General features: G+C 46.4%; 1 protein-coding gene across 1 annotated transcript; it reads left to right on the top strand.

Moving 5' to 3' along the window:
* Positions 1 to 23,830, top strand: EFHD2 (EF-hand domain family member D2). Its single transcript, XM_083752853.1, has 4 exons — positions 1 to 398; positions 18,136 to 18,283; positions 20,922 to 21,056; positions 22,771 to 23,830. The coding sequence occupies exons 1-4, from the start codon at positions 97 to 99 to the stop codon at positions 22,903 to 22,905; spliced, it is 720 nt and encodes a 239-aa protein (XP_083608979.1). The 5' UTR covers positions 1 to 96; the 3' UTR covers positions 22,906 to 23,830.

A 23,830-nucleotide genomic window follows, 5' to 3' on the forward strand; every position in this document is an offset into this window, starting at 1 on the left:
GCGGGCCGGGGCGGAGCCGGCGGCGGGCGAGCGAGCGAGCGGGAGGAGGCGCGCTCGGGCCGGATCAGCTCGTCTGCTGCTCGCCTCTCGTTCGCGATGGCCACCGACGAGCTGGCCGACAAGCTGAGCCGCCGCTTGCAAGTGGAGGAGCACAATGGCGAAGCCGAGCAGCAGCCGCCCGAGCACCACCCGGAGGCCGAGCCGGAGCCCGAGCCGCCGGCCTTGGACAGCGGCGCCGACGGCGAGCTGAGCGCCAAGTTGCAGCGGCGCACCGAGCTCAACGACCCCTCGCAGCTCTCGCCCGGCGGCGGCGCCCAGCACCGCGTCTTCAGCCCCTACACCGAGTTCCGTGAGTTCTCCCGGAGGCAGATCAAGGACATGGAGCGGCTCTTTCGACAGTGAGTGGGAAAGAGGCCTCTGAGCATGAGCAGAGTGCCTTCTCGCTTTCGCTTTCCTTTCCCCCTCCCGGAATCTGGAAAGGCTGCGATGGGGAAATTTCTCTTCCTGCACCCGCCCCACCCCTCGCTCTGACCCGGGCAGCCTTTTCCCTCTCTCCCTCTACAGAAATGCGCTCTGTACTAGCTCAGGAGCCTTTCTGTTTCGCGCGTTCCAGGGGCTGCTTGTCTGCTTTGGTATTTCTGGTTGCCGAAGGAGAAACCCAGTTCGATTGGATGGAAGAGGCTGCATTACATTTTATGCTGGTCCCCACAGCGTGGGGGTGGGGGCGTTAAAAAGGTCGCAGGGAGGAGATAGGATATTGTTAAAATTAGGGGTTAAAGTCAGGGGTCTATAAACTCCCACATAGACACACCTTTTCTTCCACAATTTAAGATCTGCCCTTCTTTGTACGACATCAGCATGTCAGAGGTATTTCTAAGGTTATACGGAGAGGTTGCGGAGAACCCCACTTCTAGAGAAATGGGGTGTTTTGTTACAGCGCTGCGTCTGCAAGTTTGAAGTCTGGGGCAGTGCTTGGATTCTGGAGTTGGGTAGAGGTTGAGTGACAAATAAAGAAATCCCCAATGACCCCCATTCTCTCCCCCCCGCCAAATGATTTTGGCCCAGTGATGGCTCCCCTCTATGCCTTCTCTAGAACTTCATTTTTTAAACAAAAACAACCACTTGTAATTCAAGTCCTGGTCTGGGGGCAAAGATTTTGGCTTGCCACCATTTCTCTCAAGTACCCTCTTCTTTCTCTCCCCCCCCCCCCACTTCACCAAGGTGCCAGGGCTTAAGACATTTGGATGCCAGATACAGAAAATCTAAATCTCCCCCTTCTGTATGTACTCCCCTTGTACACTCATGAACATGGGTTCATTTGCACCGCCCAGTTTTCATGTATGAATGGAACCTGCGGAGACTGCAGCCGTATTGTGGGGTGGGTGGGGAGCACGTAGGGGATTTTCCCTTGTTTTCCTTACCTGTCTGGAAACCTTATTGCTCCTCCCCCTTTCCCACCACCACGTCACCACCACTAAACATTGCTCCCGTTTGACAGAAGAGGGGAGTCATTAGTATTCTGAGCCACGCCAGGAGCAGGGAAATCCAGGCAGGGGTGGGCAGAGGCTGGCTGGGTGAAAATGTGCTGCTTTAAATCTTTCCGGTTTTCTGCAGCGCTGCAAACCCCGAACTGTTTTGTGCAATGTGCAGATCAGAAAAAAATAAAAAGAATTCTCTCTCTCTCTTTTCAAAGAAAGAAAATCCAGAAAACCTCCACACACACACACAATAACATCAGGAGGGTGTAGTTGCATGTGGGAATGAACCATCTCAATTTCCTGAAAGGAATGCTTGTGTGTGTGAGGGGGGGGAGGGAGGGGAGAGACTAATGTGAGCCAGGCCTCGGCACTAGATTTACTGGAGATGGGGCAGCTGGGCATGTACAGAGTGCTCTTTGCTCACCACTGAGGAACCATAGTTCACTGCCACACACCTGTAGTTAGAGGCCAGGAGGGCAAGGTAAAGGTGACCCCCACCCTGCAAAGGCTCTCTGTGTAGAAGAGAGGGACACTTGGGCAAAGTCAGCCTGTGGGTCCATTGAGCTCAGGATTGTCTGCAGTGTCTGGCAGATGCACCTTACCTGGAGATGCACCTGAGACCTGCATTCAAAGCAGAGATCCTCTGCTGCTGGGCTGCAGTGCCCTTCCCCTTGTAAAGGCATTTCCAGACAGGAACACTTCCTGCTTAGTGATGAGTGATGCCCACCAAACCAGTCCCAAGGGGGGAGACTGTACGTCTCTGAGACCTGGGCAGCCCTAGAGAAATAAGCCCCTATGTTGATGCAAATGTAAAACCAGAGACATATAGTTCCCATTTTCCTGTCAGACATGACTTCTCCGTCTGTAAAGGCATTTCCTCTTCGGAAGAGCCGACTTGCAAGAGGCAAAGCGACACAAGCAAGGAGCGCCGTACCTTTCCCAGCTCCCTGTTCTTTTCTTCTGCCACAGCCCTATTCTGGGCTAGTTTTTGGGTGCAAGGATCCCAGGGGACTGCTGTGCTTTTTTGATCCAGATCACTTGCCCGCATGTCTGATAAAAATGGACATTCCCTTGGGCTCTCTGCACAGTTTCCATTTGTGCAGGCCATGTGCTAAATTCTTTAGTAACTCGGTAGCCCCAGCTTTGGGTTCCTGGATGTTGGACTACCGTACATCAGTCAATAGTCCAACATCTGGACTATGGCCAATAGTAAAAGGTGATGTGAGCTGTGGTTCAGCTACAGATTATACATCTGTAGAAATGGTTTACATTGTGGTCGTATAGATTTTAATGTCGTAATGAGATTCTTTGATTGTCTGTTTTTAATTATCCTGAATCTTAACAATGTTGTGTGATAGGTTTTTATGTTTTTAGCTGGGCAGCAAGTAGTAAATAAATAAAATAAAAATAATAATAATGATAATGATGATGATGATGATGATGATGATGTAGCATAGTTAGTAAGATAGAATGATAATCACAGTGGAACAATAATTGTGGAGATGGTTTTGTTTTTTAGATTGTGTACTTCTTTGTATTTTGCTTCATTGTTACCTTTTCTTGTGCACTGTTTCAAAGGCTGTGAAGCAGTTTATACAGTTGTCAAATAAATAAACAAACCCAACATCTGGGGACCCAGAGTTGGGAAATGTTCCAGGAGAATAAGTCACATAGGAGGGCAGCTCTGTCAATGGCTGTTAGGTGTGATAGCTCAATAAAGCTCCCTTATTAGGTGCAGCAGACCCAGGTTTTGGGGGTGAACAAGTTGTGACAGCTGTTGTCTCCTTGCCATAGATCTCCATCTGATAATTGTTGGAAGCAGACGGACCTACCTTGACCTGTTTAAGCAAGGTTGCTCTTAACAAATGGCACAAAATAAGACCTTGGCTTCAGGCAGGAGTATCCAATGTGTTGCCATCCAGATGTTGCATCTCCCTTCAGTCCCAGCCAGCAGTCAGGGATGGGAATTTTAGTCCATAACATCTGTAAGCTGCCTATGAAGGCACAAGCCCTCAGGTCCCTAGGCAACTCGATCACAAATTGTCCTTTTCTGTCCTTGTGCAATGCAGTCACAAGCGCACTCAAGCCCTCGTGCCTTGCACAACCTTTACGGCTGATCTGCAGTGTGTTCTTACAAGAGGCTATGAAACGTATTTTGCTTTAGATCCCTGGCCTCATCCTTCACCTCCCCACCAAACCCCCCCCCCCTCACCCTCTAAACTTAAAGCCACTCATGCTGGTTTGCAGTGAAACAGCTTAATGTTCCATGCAATAGGAAGTGGTCACTGCAGACTCTTCTCTGTCTGCAGTGGCGTAGCGTGGGTTGCCAGCACCCGGGGCAAGGCAAGTAATTTGTGCCCCCTAACCCGTGGATTTGCGCCCCCTAACCCTAACCCCCAGATGTTGCACCCGGTGCGGCCGGCCCCCCTGCACCCCCCACGCTACCCCACTGTCTGTCTGGGCTAGAATGAGCTAAGCTTGGGCTTGGTCAAATGGCTAAGGATTTGATGATGGAACAACTATATGTGTCTAAGAAAAAGACAGACCTGTAAAGGGAAAATTTTAATGTTTGATGTCTTACTGTGCTTTTATACTTTATTGGAATCTGCCCAGAGTGGCTGGGGCAACCCAGTCAGATGGGCAGGGCACAATTATTATTATTATTATTATTATTATTATTATTATTATTATTAGTTCATCAGCTTCAGAAGCTGAGATAGAACAAGTTTTGCTGTCGCACAATGTCCATTTCTCCACTTCCTCTCTGGCATGTGCAATCAGACCAGGAAGTCTCTTAATTCCATATCGGTTCCTGTTTCATCCAAACCAGGAAATTATAGTTAGCAGTTTCAGAATAAGCCAGGATATAAAACCACAGTTTGAAATTGGCTTAATGCCTTGGCCTGTTCCTAAGTGGGTAACTCTAGTTTCCCAGCGTAGAAAAATACAGGAAACTATATTTAATTACAGGTTTATTAGTTTGATTGCTTGGTTGCAGCAGGAAGAACAGTTGTGGATGACGATCCCCAAGGTCACAGCAGCATGGCTAGTGCTCAGGAATTATGGGAGTTGTAGTCCACAACATCTGGAGGGGTACCATGTTGACTCTCTCTGACATGTGACACTTTAACCTTTTCACTGCTGCCTTCCTGGTGCAAATCCCACCCCTCCCATGTTGAAAATCAGGAGTGTCTCACTCCAGTCACTTGCTGCTGCTGCTATTGCTATTTCCATAATTATTATTTTATTGGTGTTTAAACTGGGATGTTTAGTACCATGTCTAGTTGTATCCTCAGTGTTGTTGTCGAACTATAAAGCTCCAAATGTTTTAGTCTTTCTTCATTGGGCAAGAGAGGTCCCCTGCCCCAAGGAGGCTGCAGTTTAACTCAGACTTATAAATGACCGCTCCAGCTGGGGAAAGTAGAATATGCTGCGGGAGATGATCTTTCTGGTTTAAATTACAGAAGCTGCAGAGAGACAGCAGGCAGGTGAACTGTGTTTAGTGTTTCTCTTTTGAAATCCAGCCTTTTCAGCATCTGAAATCTGGTATCACGCTGGAGCCTGCATTGGGTCAGAATCTCTTGCTGTTAAATTCCTCCACCTGTGTCCATTGCTGATGTCAAGCCAAGGTCCTCTGTGGTGAAAGAGGCAGCCTCTTTCCTTAGCAAGGGAAATATAAAGTGGGCTGGAGTGCTGGGGGTGTCCCAGAGCACTTGAACCACTCCCTCTGAAGTTGCCTTCCTTGTTTGAAATGCGTCTTTGGCTGCAGTGCAGGGTTGAGAGTGCAATTGCAGATGAGAGGCTGGCCAGGAAAAGAGAGAGGAAGTTGCAGGCTGATGCACCCAGGAAGCTTACCCTAATTCATTCACCCCATGCTGTGAAAATGCAGCAGAACAGAGAGGATGTGCACAGATGTAGCAAAGCAGCGTAGCAGTGACTGTGTCACCTATCTTTTGCAATCCTGTGCTAAGAGGGAGCAATCAAATATTAGCTGAACAGGAACGTCCTGCGAAAGTTAGTTGTGTGAATGACCCAAATGCTGCAGCAAATGATGATCAGTTAGCCCAGGGATCATAGAATCACAGAATTGTAGCATTGGGAGGGATTGTCTCGTCCAACCCTCTGTAATGCAGGAATCTCAACTAAAGCATTCAGGACTGATGGCTATCCAACTTCAGCTAAAAAAACCTCCAAGGAAGGAGAGTCTCCCACCTTTCATGCCTCTGTGAAACAGCTCTTATTGTTAGAAAGTTGTTTAGACAAAATATCCTTTCCTGTGACTTGAATCTGTTGGTTTGGATCCGTCTGGAGCAGGAGAAAACTAGCTTGTTCCATCTCTCATGTGACAGGCCTTTAGATATTGGAAGATGGCATTCATATCTCCTCTCAGTCTCCTCTTATCCAGGCTGTGCGTACCCAACGGCCTCAACCATTCCTCATCAGGCATGGTTTCCAGGCCCTTGATCATCTTGGTTGTCCTCATCTGCACACGTTCCAGCTTGTCAATATCCTTCTTAAATTGTGGTGCCCAGAAATGGATGGTCCAGGGTCCTCAAGAACTTGGGACACATTGGATAGAGTGAGGTGTGTGAACGTGTGTAGGTAGAAATGTTCAGGCTAGGCTGATGGGAGTTGGGGGGGCAACATCTGGAGGCCCATCAATTCCCCACATCAAGTTTAGGATCATTAACAGGGAGAGAGTGAAACCATGGATATGCTTTGAGAAAGATCTCTGCAAGAAACAGACGGGCAGTGGGACTCCACATGGCGCCTGTGAGGCTGCAGTAGAAACAATACACTTGATGTAAAATGATTACAGGGTTCCGTTACGCTTCCTTACAAGGGACAACTCAAGTGGAATCATCTATGGTGTAGGTTTGCACTTCAATGCGAAACTACCTCGTTTCCACATCCCGAAACAGTATGCGGACCAAAACACAGCCGCCTCTTCAAATCCTCAAGTCTCCCAGTTTTGCCGTGTGATTCTCCCATCAAAGGCAGGAGTACAAAGATGCATCTGTTAGGGGGAAGTGTGCACGGCAAGGCAAATCATAATAAAAATAAATGCATTGGCGAAAATTGCTTGCAAAAATGTGCATATAAGCCAAAATTGCACACAGAAATGTGTGATTTAGGAGGAACGGGCAATAAAATGCTAGTGGGTTTTTGGGATGCTCTTTTATAAAAAAATAAATCACAAACTGATGTCGAAAGGTGGTAAATGGAACTTAAGAGTGGAATAAGAAAAAACAACAACCCCACCACTTTAGTGAAATCCCAAATTGTCAGATTCTGTACATCTTGGCTATAGTTTACTAGGTCAGCCAGGAAGGTGTATAAAGATGGGGTCAGGCTGATCCTGCTGACTATTCTTGAACCAGGTGTAGGGAACCCATGGTGGTTGAACTAGATTACAATTCGCTTACAACTCTACTATTCTATGATACTATACTCAGTGGCGTAGGGTGGGGGGCGCAGGGGGGGCCGACCGCACCGGGCGCAACATCTGGGGGTTAGGGTTAGGGGGCGCAAATCCACGGGTTGGGGGCGCAAATTACTTGCCTTGCCCCGGATGCTGACAATCCACGCTACACCACTGACTATACTCCTCTGGATTTTATTGAACTATACCTCCCATCTGTCCCAACAAGTATAGCCAGTGGCTAGGAATTATGGGAGTTGAAGTTCAGCAACATCTGGAGCAGGTGGGGGGGAGAGAGAAAGTCAATTCAGTTCACATTTAAAGCCAAACTTTATCTAATTCTCACTTTCTGAAGCAGAAAGAAACCACCCTTCTTCAACCAATGTTTTGTATGTTTTTCATATATTTGGGGAGGGGGAGAATGTGCCTAAAATGAATATACCTGTGAGAATAACATACAAAAACACAATTTATTGGGGGAAATTGCTTTCCAAAATGTGCACTCTAGTTAAAACTGCATACAAAGTTGTGTTCCTTAGAGATTTGCACTAAAATGCTGAATAATTTTCATGAGGATTAAAAAAAGAAGAAGAAATGTTTAGAGGACCACAACAAGCTCACCACACACAGCATGGCTTATTAAACCAAATCCACATGACACAAAATTTGCTGTTTTATGGACAATGGTGTGACAAACCCGAAACCGCTTTCCCTCTGCATCTGACACCACGAGACGTACCGTAACTATCAAGTTTCCTGGCTTCCTGTTTCTTTGTTCCCGTAACATGCATTTTTGCCTTCCTCTTATCGCGACCTGTTCCTTTTCTGTTATTAACACTGAGTTGTTGTTTTTCTGGCTGGGGCCAGTTTGCATTATTTCCCATGCCGCCTTCCATTTCTGGAGGTCCTCCCCCTTGTTGCAATTGCTTTTCCTGCTCAGACACTCTCAAAACAGCAACCTTCTCCCTGCAAGAGCTCTTAAGTATTCCGCTCTCACTTGCCGTCACTTATCATTGCTTAGTTTGCCAAAGCAGAAAGAAACTATTATGTAGAGGAAAAGGCAACAAAGTGTTTTTATGGCACCTTAAAGACTGGCAGATTTATTATGGCACAAGATTTCGTGGACTACAGATGCTTGAAGTACAGTGGTACCTTGGGTTACAGACGCTTCAGGTTACAGACTCCGCTAACCCAGAAATAGTACCTCGGGTTAAGAACTTTGCTTCAGGATGAGAACAGAAATTGTGCAGCAGTAGCGCGGTGGCAGCGGGAGGCCCCATTAGCTAAAGTGGTGCTTCAGGTTAAGAACAGTTTCAGGTTAAGAACTGTCCTCCAGAACGAATTAAGTTCTTAACCCGAGGAACCACTGTACTATCCTGCGTGGCAGGGGTTTGTGCTCTCTCTCACACACACTAGGGACTGCTTTGCCTGCTTACTCTCCTCGCCAAACCCACCTACACCTTTGCCAACTTTTCTTCCCCCACACTCGTCCCTTCACAGCTCACCCATCCCCTCACAGCTCACGCTGATCCCCAACTCCTTTTAATAGCATTGTTTAACAGAGAAAAGGAGCGCGTCAGAGAGCGGTTTGCTGAGACATTCTCTGAAACGCACTGTCTCCCTCCTTTAAACAGCTTGCCTGGACTGCTTCCTGCTTGCTTGGCTGATGTTCTGTCATCTCGCTGTGGCTGTCTATCAGCGGCCACGCACACTGCAGCGTGATGACAGCCTTACAATATTGTTATATGGTAAAGACATACACGAGTATGTCTGATCGTGGAAGTGGGGGTTGTACATATGTAAATGATTGGGGAAGATGTAGTTCAAGGTACAATCAAGTCAGAAGGGAAATGAAATGCAGAAAAGTAAACATTCAGTGACCATTCATTAAAAAAAACAGGCCAGCATTGGTTAGCCAACAAATACAAGTGATGTGATAAAAATCCATCGTCCCAACTCAGTGATAGCATAGAACCTCCTGATTTATTGCAATTCACTGGTTTCACACTCCATCCTCCCTTTGAAGTTGCCCTGCTTTAGTCTGCAGCCATCTTTAGTTTCAGAATTTCCTGGGAGGTTGGAATGTTTTGCCACCGAGTTTCTTGGATATTGCCATTTGATGCCAGATTTGTGGCCATTTATCCTTTGCCTAGAGCCTGCAGGCCAACAGATGTTGCTGGACTCCAGCTCCCATCATCCCTGACCATTGGCTGTGCTGGTTGGGCCTGATGGGAGTTGGAGTCTAGCAACATCCAGACTGGTTGCCACTGGTTCCCTATGCCTGTTGTAGACACGGTCCTGTTTGCCGTACGTAGAATGCAAGTGATAGCACATTGGAAGATGAGTTGGGGAATTAACCCCTGATGTTGCAGATGACATTATTAGGTCCTGTGACAGTGTTGCCAGGGTGGACATGGAGGCAGAATTGGCATCTTGGTCTGCTGCAGATTATTTATTATAATCTGCACTCTAGCACGCAGCATTGTTTGGGAGTTCTGAGAAACAAAACAAAAAACCAGTGAACATTTGAAATCAGCGGATAATATCAGTGCAGTTTTGAAGGTTCAGTTCACCACCTTGATTCAAAATGGCATCCAATTGTGTCCCAAAATAGGTGTAATCCTGCTTTTCAGTCCCAGGAACTGAAAAAAATGGTTACAATATCTTAAGGGATATCCCAGTGCATAGCAGACAGACAGATGATTTTCCAATGTGTAATATAGTAGACTAACAGACAGTACCTGGCATTGCTTGGGAATTCTAAGAAACCAAAAACTATATAGAAATATGGAAATGGAAAAATTGTTTTAGTTTCAAAATGGAAAGAAAACCCATGTTTTCATTCTAATGCTATTGAGTAAACTATAATCCTGCCCAAATTTGGTTAAAACCAATGCAGTTTTATAAGTTTCCATCTGCCATCTTGATTCAAAATGGCGTCCAGTTGTATCCAGACATTAATACAAACCTTCTCTTTGATAGAACCATCATGCCAAATTTGGTGCTGATATCTTGAGTCTGAACGCATAGAGAACAGATGGACAAATAACTTTCCAAAATATAGATATAGTGGGAGGAAGAAGATGATGGAATTACAAATATGTTATGACATAATGCATTTGTGAGTCTTTTGAGATGCCACAGGGTACTTTATGACTTTCCCCTCTCATATAGCTCAGCGAGACTTCCCTCTGCCTACCCACCCACCTAACACAGAGCAGACCTGAGATGATAATTGTTCTGATTTTCCAAAGCACCTGAATCTGTCCGCACATAGATTAAATAGGTTGTAAACCTGCAGTGATGCCCTTCTGTCATCCTAAGGAGCGCAATTCACAGGAAACAAATCTTGTGCAGGCTCCGCAGAGATGCACAGTGGCTGGACCTCGCAAATAATTTAGCCGGGCTGATGCAGGAGGCTGTTGGAGCGAGGTTTTTTCCACCCGACATAAAGATGCTTCCAGGCACCCCCTACGGCTGAAACTCTCCCCCTGGCTGCAGTCCAACTTGGCTCCGTAATTGATTTAGTAATGCAGTATGTCACATGCAGCCTGATTTTAGCTGAACACTTGAGAGAATATTTCATACTTTCTTTTTAACGGAGAGAGGATGGGGGTGGGGGCGTGGATTGCACTGTTTTGCCAGGACATAGTCTTGGTCCCAAATGCAGTTCTTTTCTACTGGTTTGGTTCATTGCAAGTAAGTCGAGGGAAGAATGTTTGCATGTGTGAACTAACATATACTAGTAGAACATGGGGGGGGGGATCCTCAGGCCCAGGGACCCAATGTGGCCCTCTAAGGCCCTCCACCCGGCCCTCAGAAACCTCCTCTGGCCACATCCCCTCCCCAGTCACACCCCTTAATGTGATTTGTCCTTGAACTCTGATAATGCTTTTTGCAGCCCTTGGTTTGAAAAGAGGTCCCCATCTGTGATGGGTTTCAACTCCCACCATCCCTGTCCATTTGTCATGTTGGCTGAGGCTAATGGGGCTTGGAGTCCAACAGCCTCTGGAGCCACCCAAAGGTCCCCACCCCTGCAATGGGGGAGATACCCATGCCTCTCAGCTTGGCAATCTGAGTTCATTCAGGGTGCTTTCAACTGCCTGCATTTGTTCAGGCACCAACAACATGGGATGATTCATAGCAGTCGTGTTTTAAGATGGGTCACCCTAACCATATTTCACATCTCCTGCTCCGTTTGTTGATCCTAATCTGGGCAGGCAAATACTAGCCAGCCTGATGCCCAGAGAGCATTGCATGGAGGCAATAATATTTCCTGCTCCTGCTCCTACCAACCCCCAGAGTAGGAACAATAGGTTTCCTTTATTTGTGCCATAGCCTGGTACCAGCCCATGAAAGAACTCTGCTCTCTGCATTAGGCAATAAAGCTTTTACGGCTTCCTTGCCTTTCTGCAAATTAGTCAGACCAGTAGGTTGGTAACTGTGGATGAGTAAACCAACACCCCTCCAATCTATAAGATTGGGGGTGTGAAAACACACACACACACACACACACACACACACACAAAACTGTGAAATAGTCACAAGTTTCTTCATCTCTTGAGCAAGTCTGCCAAATCTGCTTTCCCCACCCTGTGTCTGTTCTGAATGCCGCACCGATCTGAGCAGGATGTTTGATCGGGTTGAGCCGGGCTACGCTGGGCCGCTTGCCAATTTGCTCAGACTCCTCGATGCGGGGCTTTGTGTCGGAAATGACTCAGCCTCTGCTATGTGTTGCAAAGGTAAGCTCGCAAGAGCTGTGGGTGGCTTCATGGCGAATTTGCTGCGCCGCTGCCCGGAAAGGTTGGGCACGTCTTTGGAGCCCGCAATTACTCAAAACGCTCCTACATAGGAAGTTGCTTTATTCCGACAGTTTTGGCTGCCTTTGCAAATGACGCCAAACTGGGAGGGGTATTGCTAAAGCTGCAGAAGATGGAACCCAGGGTTCAAGATGACCGCAACAGATTGGAGAACTGGGCCAAAGCTAACCAAATGAATTTCAGTAGGGACAAATGTAAGGTTCTGCACTTAGGCAAGGGATGCAAAGATAGGATGGGAGACAGCTGGCTTGACAGTAGTGCATGCAAAAATGATCTAGGGCCGTGTCCCCCAACGTGGGGCACATGCCCCACAGGGGGGGAAATTTGATTTTTAAAGGGGGGCAATTTGAGAATGAGTTAGACCAAGTTAATGGCCTTTTAGGCTTCCTCCAAATGAATGGCCAAAAAAAGGTTAAGAACCACTGATCTAAGAAGTTAGTATACCACAGGCTTAATGTGTCGATTGTGTGATGCTGTTTCAAAAATTTTTTTGCAGTGGTACCTCAGGTTAAGCACTTAATTCGTTCCGGAGGTCCGTTCTTAACCTGAAACCTGAAACTGTTCTTAACCTGAAGCACCACTTTAGCTAATGGGGCCTCCTGCTGCTGCCGTGCCACCAGAGCACGATTTCTGTTCTCATCCTGAAGCAAAGTTCTTAACCTGAAGCGTATGTAACCTGAAGCGTATGTAACATGAGGTACCACTGTAATGCTATTCTAGGCTGCATCAACAGCAAAAGTAGAGTGTTCAGTTCAAGGGAGATAATCTGCTCTGGACAGACCCCGCCTGGAGTCCTGTGTCCAGTTCTGGGCACCACAGTTTAAGAAGGATATTGACAAGCTGGAAGGTGTACAGAGGAGGGCGACCAAGATGATAATAGGTCTGGAAACCAAGCTGATATTCAGCAGCAGACTGCCACTGGATATGGAGGTTCCTTCAAGTACAGTGGTACCTCGGGTTACAAACACCTCGGGTTACAGACACTCTGGGTTACAGACTCCGCTAAGCTGGAAGTAGTACCTCGGGTTAAGAACTTTACCTCAGGATGAGAATAGAAATCACATGCTGGCGGCAGCAGGAGGCCCCATTAGCTAAAATGGTCCCTCAGGTTAAGAACGGTTTGAGGTTAAGAACGGACCTCCAGAACGAATTAAGTTCTTAACCTGAGGTACCACTGTACATCAAGGGTGGAGAAACTCAGGCCCAGGAATGGGGGCAGGGAGCATAGTCCTCCAGGCATCCCTTAACTGGCCCTCGCAACTCTTCCTAGCTACACTTTGCACGCTCCTGGGGCAAATCTACACTGGTCAGTTGTAATGTTAAAAATGCATTATAAAAATGTACCAAAAAAGGGCTCTGTACAGGAGTGGTCCATCTTACAATCAGTTTAGATCCAGCCCTGGAGTGTCTGACTTGCAATGTGCTCGCTTGACCTCTGCTAAAACCTCTCGCTTGCCTTGGCAGTGGATGGAGAGGTGTGTCTGTTTGTAGAAACTAACCTACATTACTAAGTCAAATCTGCATTTGTTGCTCCACCCACTTTTGCTTTGGGCCCCGCCCACCGCTGTCATGCAGCACTCTTCTGACAACAGTTGTCCATCTCCCTTCAGCTGTCCACCCCACGATTCCTCAGACTGCTCCTTTTAACCAGGGGCCTGTGGACCTCTGAGTGTTGCTGAGAATTCCATCAGCCTCCGCCAATATGGCCAAGGGCGAGGGCGAATTGCATGTACAGTGGAACCTCTTTTGACACTCACTTAATTCCTCCTCAAATTCTTGCCACGGAAGTCCGGGCAAAGCAGCTGCAGCACTTTATGATTTCAGTGGCAGTGCACTCAAAGCAACGCAGCCGTTCTCCTTGGCATCCCAAGAAAAAAACCAATTTCCCCCGCTAAACCAGGTATGAGCAATTTGCACACATGTATCTAGCTTTAATCAGCTTTACAGAATAGTCGCGGGCCTTAATCTCCTGCTCCCGGAGCAAAGAGCTAGGTTAGATTAGTGGGCCTCTTCCTTCTAATCTCTTGCAGTTGGTCCGCAGGCAGAGCTGTCAATTAGTCACCAAACAGAATGATGTCGGAAGCGTTCCGCCTGTTTAGAAGCACCAAAAAAATCCTGTGTGCAAGTTAAGGCTGGTAGAGTGGGTTTAAATAAATATCTGTCACATTGGGGTTAAAAAAAAAGTGGGAGAAAAGACTGAATCAGGAGGTCCTGTGTTCGAATTTCGGGCCTGCTGCAAACTCACCATGTGGCCTGGGCCAAGCCCCAGCGATCCCTGCACACGGAGGATGATGCCCTAATAATAAATATCACATATTTATGTGTGCTCAGTGGGTTAGAGTGTGGTGCTGATAATGCCAAGGTTGCAGGTTCAATCCCTATTCTTGCATTGCAGGGGGTTGGACTAGAGGACCCCCAGGATCCCTTCCAGCTCTACAATTCTATGATCCTTTTCAGGGATGCAAGGGAATGTGAGAAGAGCCCTGCTGCTGGATCAGGCCAAAGGCCCACCTAGGCCAATATCCTGTTCTCACGGCAGCCAACCAGGTGCTCCAATGGGAAGCCCACAAGCAGGATTTGAACACAAGACCGCTCTCCCATCCATCAATTGCTATTCAGAAGCATAATGCTTCTGACCATGGATGCAGAGCATATTCATCCTAGCTAGTAGCCATTGGTAGCCATATCCTCAATGAATTTGTCTAATCCTTTCTTTCTAAGCCATCCAAGTTGGCAGCCATCACTACCTCTTGTGGGCAGCGAGTTTGGTAGTTTCTTGGCGGTCATCTTTTGATGGAAGCTTTGTATTGAAAGTATCTGTATCATTAGGGAGTCTTTGAAGGATGTCATTAGCCTTGACCTCCACCGGACCGCAGCAGGGCAGGTTTGCAAAGCATCAATTTGGTGCACTGAATGCATCCTTTCAAGTACTAAGCAACCATCTCCATTGAGAACCTAAAAGCCCTCCAGGGTCCATTTAGCGGTTTGGCGATGACTCCAGCGGTTTGGAAAACACTCAGTGCAAATATTAGTGAGTTGAAAATAAAATTTTAAAAATCAAATCCGGAATGTTGGAGAGTTTCCAGATGTTCCCAGAGCAACTATGAGGCCAAGTGGAGGGTGACCCCAGCCTCCCATAGCCCCCAGATAGTTCCTACTTAAAGTGCAGCTACTGGTTTTAGTTGCAATTAGGTTTTATTTCATTTCACCTTTAATTTCATAGAATCATAGAGTTGGAAGAGACCACAAGGGCCATCGAGTCCAACCCCCTGCCAAGCAGGAAACACCACCAGAGCACTCCTGACATATGGTTGTCAAGCCTCTGCTTAAAGGCCTCCAAAGAAGGAGACTCCACCACACTCCTTGGCAGCAAATTCCACTGTCGAACAGCTCTTACTGTCAGGAAGTTCTTCCTAATGTTTAGGTGGAATCTTCTTTCTTGTAGTTTGGATCCATTGCTCCGTGTCCGCTTCTCTGGAGCAGCAGAAAACAACCTTTCTCCCTCCTCTATGTGACATCCTTTTATATATTTGAACATGGCTATCATATCACCCCTTAACCTCCTCTTCTTCAGGCTAAACATGCCCAGCTCCCTTAGCCGTTCCTCATAAGGCATCGTTTCCAGGCCTTTGACCATTTTGGTTGCCCTCCTCTGGACACGTTCCAGTTTGTCAGTGTCCTTCTTGAACTGTGGTGCCCAGAACTGGACACAGTACTCCAGGTAAGGTCTGACCAGAGCAGAATACAGTGGCACTATTACTTCCCTTGATCTAGATGCTATACTCCTATTGATGCAGCCCAGAATTGCATTGGCTTTTTTATAATATTTTTTTTTAAATTTGTATACTGCCTTTCTATATTACCAAACACAGAGTGGTTTACAAGCTGAAGAAACACACCTTTTAACAATCTGACCCAACACAAGAATGCCATAATAAAAACAACTTTAAAATAAGCAACATACCAAATAAAGCAATATTCAACAATCCCTTAGACTAGTATACTAGTACACAATACAACTAAATACCAGCAAATAATGATTAAACATAAATTCACTCCTAACAATTACAACAAAACATTTCCAAAATATAATCCATAAAAAATAACAGCAAGTCACAGTGTATAAAATAACAAATACAAATTGAGAAGCAAAGACACACAACTTATATTATTATTATTATTATTTTAAATCCTGAACTGCTCTCTTCCCAGCTGATATCCAAATAAGGGCACCTTCAGATAGGTGGGGACAGGGGGGTCGTTTGGGTTTTTTGCAGGTTGTTTGGGTTTTTTAAAATTATTTGAATATTTATGACATGAGCAAAGGACATGTTGTCACACACTTTCTGGTTAGCTCCATTTTAGGAGTGCTGGTGTCCTTTGCAGACACTTCCTGTGTGCCTCAGACATCGATATCTGTACCCATGAGGACTAGCTTTGTTGGGGAAGCTGAGTTTTGAAGGATTCTCCAGTTATCAAGCTCTGCACAGAGGCTGCAAGCCAAGGTTGCACTGCGTACCTTTGAGGGTTAATATACAAGAAGTTTGAGGTGACTACGTGCCATTTGCTCTGTCCTGAAGCAAAAGGGGTTTGTCATAGAAATGCACACTGCCCTTACCCACAGGGCAAAGCTCTGATCTGCATATATTTGCCCTTTGGCTGGTTTAAAAAAGGCTGCAGACTTCACGATAAGACCTATCTTGGAACCGGAATGCAAAGAGAATCACACCCTTGCAGTTCTGATAAAAGTAGGATTGCCATATTTCAAGAAGTAAAAAAACCAGGCCAACTTTTTGGGGGAAAGTTGAGCTATTTTTGGAAAAGTTACAAAACCCCGGACATTTTGCCAGTTTCCTGATATTCCCCTCAGATACCTATCCCGTTGTTCCCAGACATGTCTGGGAAAATTCAGACATATGGCAACTGTAGATAAGAGACTCTCAGCTTTCTCTTTGGTTTCTGATCTGGAGTTTGGGAAGCCAAAACAAAACAAAACTGGTGAAGACTTAGGACTGTTCCTTGACATCCTTATGTAAGAAGTGTGGCCAAAGCACAGTTGTGGAACACTCAGGAACACCCAGACTTGATTTATTGTTTCTAATGGAATCTAGTTTTAACGAGGGTTGCATTATCGAACAGGCCACCAAGACCAGCCTAGCTTTTGGCCCATGGTTTTTGCAGCACCACTTCCATTTTGAGGTCTCCGGGTAGTCCATACTAAAGAGGGAAGGATCTGTCCGTGTCAGCTTACTTGGTTTCTCATTTTTTCCAGTCTTATATTCCGCTTTTCATCTTTCTAAAGGAACTTGTGCTATGCAAACTGGAGCAAATCTCCCACAAACGTGGGGAGCTCAGCCCAAGCTGGGGTCCATATAGATCTTATCTTGTGGTGCCAAGTTCAAAATCCACCTGATCCCAAAATTTGTTGACATAACACACAGCCCCACTCATTTTAGAGAACCTTTCATGTTCCAATGGCAGCTGCCATTTTTATTCTCCCACAATGCCTTTGGGCATCTCTCCCTGAAGATGTGCCATGTTGGGGACCCAGAGGCTCACTACCCTTACCCCCACTCAGTTGCTATTTTGGATTGGTGGCCATTTAGCCCTCAGGCCACCCTGGAGCCATTAGCACTGCCGTCCAGTACTAATCAGGCGGCCTTCATTACTCTCATTTGCCACCAATTAACTTTGGAAAAGCAGCACGCCTGACTTGCAAATTGGGTGGAGAAGCATAAAGAAGGAAACTTGTTCTGTCATTAGTTAATCTGTAACTGTACAGCAAAAGGAAAGGCCCACATAAATCCAAACAATAGCCTTAAAGACGGGTGGATGGAAACTCTGAGGGAATGATAAGAGCAGAGAGCTTGTGCAAAGTTGTTTTGTTTTTTTATACTGAACAGATGATTCTTTAGCGGTTTTAGCGGGAGAAGACTAAACTCTTTGAGCAAAATTAACTGGGAACCTCAGGAATCAAGAAGACAAGAAATTCAAAAAAGAATGGGAGATGCTTACATGTCAAAATTATTGTAAACATGTCAGAATTATTGTAAACATGTCAAAACATTAGCAGGATTTTAAATATACTTGTAATGTAACAGAACATATAGATGCTATGGGAAGAAGGAAAATTGGAGAAGTACTGATAAGCAGTTGAAAATTGAATCCCCATGGAAGGGATGGGGGGAAGTCAGGAGAGTCAGAGTAATCTCAATATTTGGATTATGTATTTTTTTTGTTGTATCTTTATTTTTGGAAAAATTTAATTGAAAAGATTATATAAAAAAAGACTAGAAACTCTTTGACACAGGGTTTTTTGACTTATTGAGAGAGAGGCAACCCCATTCTGGGTTTTGTGCCTGCAAACCATAGTTGGCATTTTGGTCAGATTCAAGATTCCTTCTTCGTTTTGCAGGTATGACGCAGGAAAAGATGGTTTCATTGACCTGATGGAACTGAAGCTGATGATGGAGAAACTCGGGGCTCCCCAAACACACCTGGGGCTGAAAAACATGATTAAGGAGGTGGACGAAGACTTTGACGGCAAACTCAGCTTCCGGGAGGTAATAGTTACAGCGAGAGAGCCTATCCGACTCAAAAAGAAGGGTTTAGAATGCTTTCAATAAGGGATGGGGAATCTGAGGGCCACATTCCCTCATGGGCCACCTCACGGGGGCCGTGTGCTCTGGAACAGAGCCTGCCATACAATAATCTGTGGCTCCACCCAACACTGCTTTTGGCCCCTGGAAGACTTGCTCACGGAGGAATGTGGCCCTCCAGAATAGATAAACGTCATTCTTCAAAAAATGCTCATCCATATACAGTGGTACCTCAGGTTAAGAACTTAATTTGTTCTGGAGGTCTGTTCTTAACCTGAAGCACCACTTTAGCTAATGGGACCTCCCTCTGCCGCTGCACGATTTCTGTTCTCATCCTGAAGCAAAGTTCTCAAACTGAGGTAATATTTCTGCGTTAGCGGAGTCTGTAACCTGAAGCGTATGTAACCTGAAGTGTATGTAACCTGAGGTACCACTGTAATTTAGAGATAAAGTTGTATTTGAGGGCAGGAAAAGGACTCTGCCAGTTGGGTCACTGGTTTGAATTACAGCCATCCACTCAACAGAAGAGGGCCCCCTCTTGCAAAAATGATGCCTGCAGTCACTTTGGATTGGAGGAGTTTTTAAAAATATATACAGTGGTACCTCAGGTTAAGTACTTAATTCGTTCTGGAGGTCCATACTTAACCTGAAACTGTTCTTAACCTGAAGCACCACTTTAGCTAATGGGGCCTCCTGCTGCTGCCGCGCTGCCGGAGCACGATTTCTGTTCTCATCCTGAAGCAAAGTTCTTAACCTGAAGCACTATTTCTGGGTTAGCGGAGGCTGTAACCTGAAGCGTATGTAACCTGAGGTACCACTGTATTAGAAAAGCAAAGCGCAACAATGGACAGCCCAAAATAGAAGTGGATGCTGTTCTGTAGGGCTGCTGCAATAGACTCTTAATTCGTTCTTTCTTTTCTGCCCCGAAGCAGGAAATAAAAATAAAGCCAAGGCAGAAAAATCAAACTCTTTCTCAAATGGGGACGGCAGGAAAATTCTCCTTTTGAAAAAGAAGCAAAGGCTTCTGTGGAGAGGCAAAGGCTCTGGGGCAGGTGCCCTGAAAAAGACCTGCCTTTGCAGCGATGCAGCTCAGAAAGGTTTCTGTTTGATTCCTTCCTACATGGCTGAGAGGACCAATGGGATATATAATACTGCCACTCCCCCTGCCATGAATAGCTTCTTGTGGAGGTGCAAAAATCTGCAGCGAGGAAACATTGTAGGGGAAAAGATTCTATGGCTCTGATACAAAATAGGTCCCCATTTTTGCCCTAAAGCAGCCACCTGAATTGCTTTGGGCTTGGGCTGTATCTGAACCGCCTCTCAAAATTCTCCATCCTTTTTATAAGGCAGGGAAATCTTTTATTATTTAAAGGAGACATGCTTGTTCCCCCCCCCCCCCCCATTCTTCAGCTTCCCCCCAATGACAAAAACAATATGTTCCTAATAAAATACAAAAGTATATAGATATATATACATATAGTAGGGCTGCCATATTTCAAAAACTGAAGCTCATCATCTCTCTGTCCAAAGAAATCAAAACAAAAAAAATTCCTTCCAGTAGCACCTTAAAGACCAACTAAGTTAGTTCTTGGTATGAGCTTTCGTGTGCATGCACACTTCTGAAGTATCTGAAGAAGTGTGCATGCACACGAAAGCTCATACCAAGAACTAACTTAGTTGGTCTTTAAGGTGCTACTGGAAGGAATTTTTTTGTTTTGACTATGGCAGACCAACACGGCTACCTATCTGTATCCGAAGAAATCAGTGTGGGAGTTTTGATTTTCCTCTTCCCTCCCAGTCTGTTTTCCTTTGCACGCTGTGTTCTTTTTAAATTGTAAGCTTTGCGGGTAGCGACGGTCATGTTTTGGTTGTGTGTAAGCTGCTCTGGGAGCCTTTGGGGGCTGAAAAGCAGGGTACATAGACACTTTATAAATAAAATGTCTTTTGAGAAATATTGGTTCAGTTCTGCTTTCCCCCCTGAACCTCGCAGCCAATTCAGTATCCCTTTCCCCCACCCTAAGCAAGATAGAGAGCTTTTAAGATCTCACGAGAACCTCCCAGAGCCTGGTAAGTACAGTGGTGCCTCGCAAGACGAAATTAATCCGTTCTGCAAGTCTCTTCGTCTTGCGGTTTTTTTTGTCTTGCGAAGCACGGCTATTAGCGGCTTAGTGGCTTAGCGGCTATTAGCGACGTAGCGGCTATTAACGGCTTAGCTGCTTTAAGAAAAAGGAAAAAAACTCGCAAGACGTTTCGTCTTGCAAAGCAAGCCCATAGGGAAATTCGTCTAGCGATGCGACGCAAAAACCGAAAAAACCCTTTCGTCTTGCGCGTTTTTCGTTTTGCGAGGCATTCGTCTTGCGGGGCACCACTGTAAGCCTGGAAGCTTAAAAGCTCTCCTTCTTTCATGCATTTTAATTTTGCGAGATTATTGCCAGCTTTCAACCGTGTCAGGTTGCAATTCCACGAGTTCAATGCTCCTGCGGCGGTGCAATTGCACTGTATTGCTCTGTCCCTTTTGCAAGCAGGATTCTCACGGGATTCTGGAGGAATGAAATTCACGGGAGGTTTGTGTTTTCTGTCTTGCCCCCCTCCCCGCCTCCAGTTTCTTCTGATCTTCCGCAAAGCTGCAGCAGGCGAGTTGGAGGAAGACAGCGGCCTACACGCTTTAGCCCGCCTGTCGGAGATTGACGTTTCCACGGAGGGGGTCAAGGGAGCCAAGAGCTTTTTCGAGGCCAAAGTAAGGAGCGGCTGGGTCCCCTAACCCCTTGGGATCACACCACCATCTGCACATAGCCCAAGGCAGGGGTTGGCAGCATGGAGTGGGTTCCTGTGTGCCCAAAGAGGCCTTTTGTAGTGCCTCCACCCCCTGAAATCATAACAAATAGCCCAAGGCAAGCACTTGTCAGTCGGTCCTGCTGCCTCACCACTCATTGGCTAGAGCAGTGGAAGGCGGGAACAAGGTGACTTATTGTGGAGCGATTGGGCAGAATCCTCCCTGCATGCTTTCCACAGGTAAGAGGGACTAGAAACTTGCTTGGTTAGGAGCAGAGGCGGATAATGTAGGCAGGGGGTGCCAGTCCAGTACCATTTATGGAGTGTGCGTCAGAAATGGCATTTCTAGCTACCCAAGTTTACCTTAAAATAATAATAAGCAAAGGAAGTCCTCAGACCACATTCTCTTCCTGTTAGTTTACTAACAGGAGCTAGCTCTAGTCAGATACTCACCACACTGGCCCTTCCCAACTGAATCCACTGAATGGTCATCTTCAGATGGAAAAGAGGTGCAGCTCAGTAGTAGAGGGTAGGTTTTGTATGCAAACGGTCCAGAACTCAGCCTCTGATATTCTTTGGTAGGTGTGTGAAACAGAAAGTCCTGTCTGAAACCCTGGCAAGCTCCTTCCAAGTTAGTATTGAGAAGTATGGAGTTAGATAGACCAGAAAAAAGCAATTCCCTGTTAAAACCAGCCCTCTGTTCAAAACCATGAAGACAGGTGTTAAGTTGTGGGTGAACATATCAGACGACACAGCGATTCTTCAGACAGCTCTTTTTTATTCACAGGCCAGAACAGAACTGAACTGAAGGGTTCAGCCAGCCTGCTTATATAGAGCTCCGCTAAAACACAACAGTAACCATTTTCTGTAACTATCCAATCACTGAACGTCACTTTTGATCCCTTATTTGCATATGTGGACCTGAACTATCTATAGTATCCCCCTGCTGGCCCAGGGTGAGAGCTTCAGTACATAACAACAGGGGTCAGCAAACTTTTTCAGCAGGGGTCCAGTCCACTGTCCCTCAGACCTTGTGGGGGGCCAGACTATATTTTTTTTTTGGGGGGGGGGGAGGAATGAACAAATTCCTATGCCCCACAAATAACCCAGAGATGCATTTTAAATAAAAGCACACATTCTACTCATGTAAAAACACCAGGCAGGCTCCACAAATAACCCACAGATGCATTTTAAATAAAAGGACATATTCTACTCATGTAAAAACATGCTAATTCCCGGACCGTCTGCAGGCCGTATTTAGAAGGAGATTGGGCCGGATCCAGCCCCCGGGCCTTAGTTTGGCTACCCATGGACTTGATCTGCAGGTGATGAGGCTACCCTTACCTCACTTTTAGAGAAAGGACTTTAGCCCCGTAGTAGAGTTTTGCAGTGAAAAGGCTCCAGGCTCAATCTCTGATATTTCTAGGTAGGTATGCATGGGGAAGAGAGAATCCTGTCGGAAACTCTGCTGCTGGTCCATGTTAACAATACTGAGGTCGGTGGACCAATGGCCAGACTTGGTTGCAGGCATTTTTCTGATGTTGTACTGCTGGGATCGTTTGTTCATCGTTCCTCTTCCTCATCGGCTGTTCCTGCTTCCTGGCGCTAAGTGTTTGTAGTGAGAGGAGCTGCCCATTTGGACCGTTCCAATCTCACCTGTCCAGTTTTTCTGCTTCCAGGTGCAAGCCATGAATGTCACGAGCCGCTTTGAAGAGGAGATCAAGGCGGAGCAGGAAGAGAAGCGGCGGCAAGCGGAGGAGATGAAGCAGAGGAAAGCAGCCTTCAAAGAACTGCAGTCGGCCTTCAAGCAGTGACAGGGCCGGCCCAAGCGTTGCTGGGAGGGACGTTTGTCCGCGGTGAAAGCCGCCCCAGCAAAGTCCTCTAGCGAAACCGGGAACGATGTGAAGTTGCCGGCGGTTGTGCAGTTCCCACCTTTTGAGTCGCACCTTCAGCGGCTGCTTGATCTGCAGGTGATGAGGCTTACCTCCCTGCTGTGAAACATTCCCATTTTCTGCCGCTCAGGCAGCCGTTGAAGGCGCAAGAGCAGGCCCAGTTAGGGGTTTCCTGGTCAGTTGGCAACCCTAGGTTGTGGTTGGTGTTTGGACCAATGCGGAAAAGAATTTGCAGTTGAATCTGGAGTCGTTCAGGCCTCGGGCTGTGAAAACAACATCTCTCTTGTTTCTTCTAGACCTGTAAATACCACAGGCAAACATCCCAGAGGCTGCCGCTCCCATCCACTTTCCTGTGGGCCAGTTCCGTGTCTTTTACCTGTGAATGGCGTGTCGTGTCTGTCTGGTGGGAGTTTCCTAACTCTTTGTAACTGCGTGGCGTGTCCTGAGCTCAGGCTTTGCACTTTCGACTTGTGAACCATTTCATCTCCCAGCCGGTTTTGGTGATCGCTGTGGTCGTTGGCTCACGGTCGAAGACCGGGGTTTGCGGGGAAGGCCTGAACGTACCCTTGCTCCGACAGCTGTGCTTGTGCAAAAGAAAATAAGAATGCAACTTTAGCGTGTGCAATCCCTTCCAATCAAAAATGCTTTAATTGATCACGTTAAAGTCCCTTTGCTTGAAGTGTTGCCAAAAAAACAGGTGTGTGTGTGTGTGTGTGTGTGTGTGTGTGTGTGTGTGTTGGAAAGCGGGAAATCTGCAGATTCTCCAGAGTGGCTCAGTTTGCAATGCCAGCCTGCAGAATTTGCCCTTTTCCTGAACAACACGAGAAATGAATTCAGCTCTCTGAAA

The sequence above is a fragment of the Podarcis gaigeae genome (genome assembly GCF_964106915.1).
Source record: "Podarcis gaigeae genome assembly, chromosome: 8".
In the NCBI taxonomy this organism is placed as follows: domain Eukaryota; kingdom Metazoa; phylum Chordata; class Lepidosauria; order Squamata; family Lacertidae; genus Podarcis; species Podarcis gaigeae.

Bases quoted from the DNA above. Each gene is read 5' to 3' on its own strand.
- EFHD2 (XM_083752853.1), top strand. From the start codon at position 97: ATGGCCACCGACGAGCTGGCCGACAAGCTGAGCCGCCGCTTGCAAGTG. The intron at 18,284-20,921 runs GTAATAGTTACA...CCCCGCCTCCAG, and splicing joins GCAAACTCAGCTTCCGGGAG to TTTCTTCTGATCTTCCGCAA. The intron at 21,057-22,770 runs GTAAGGAGCGGC...TTCTGCTTCCAG, and splicing joins AGAGCTTTTTCGAGGCCAAA to GTGCAAGCCATGAATGTCAC.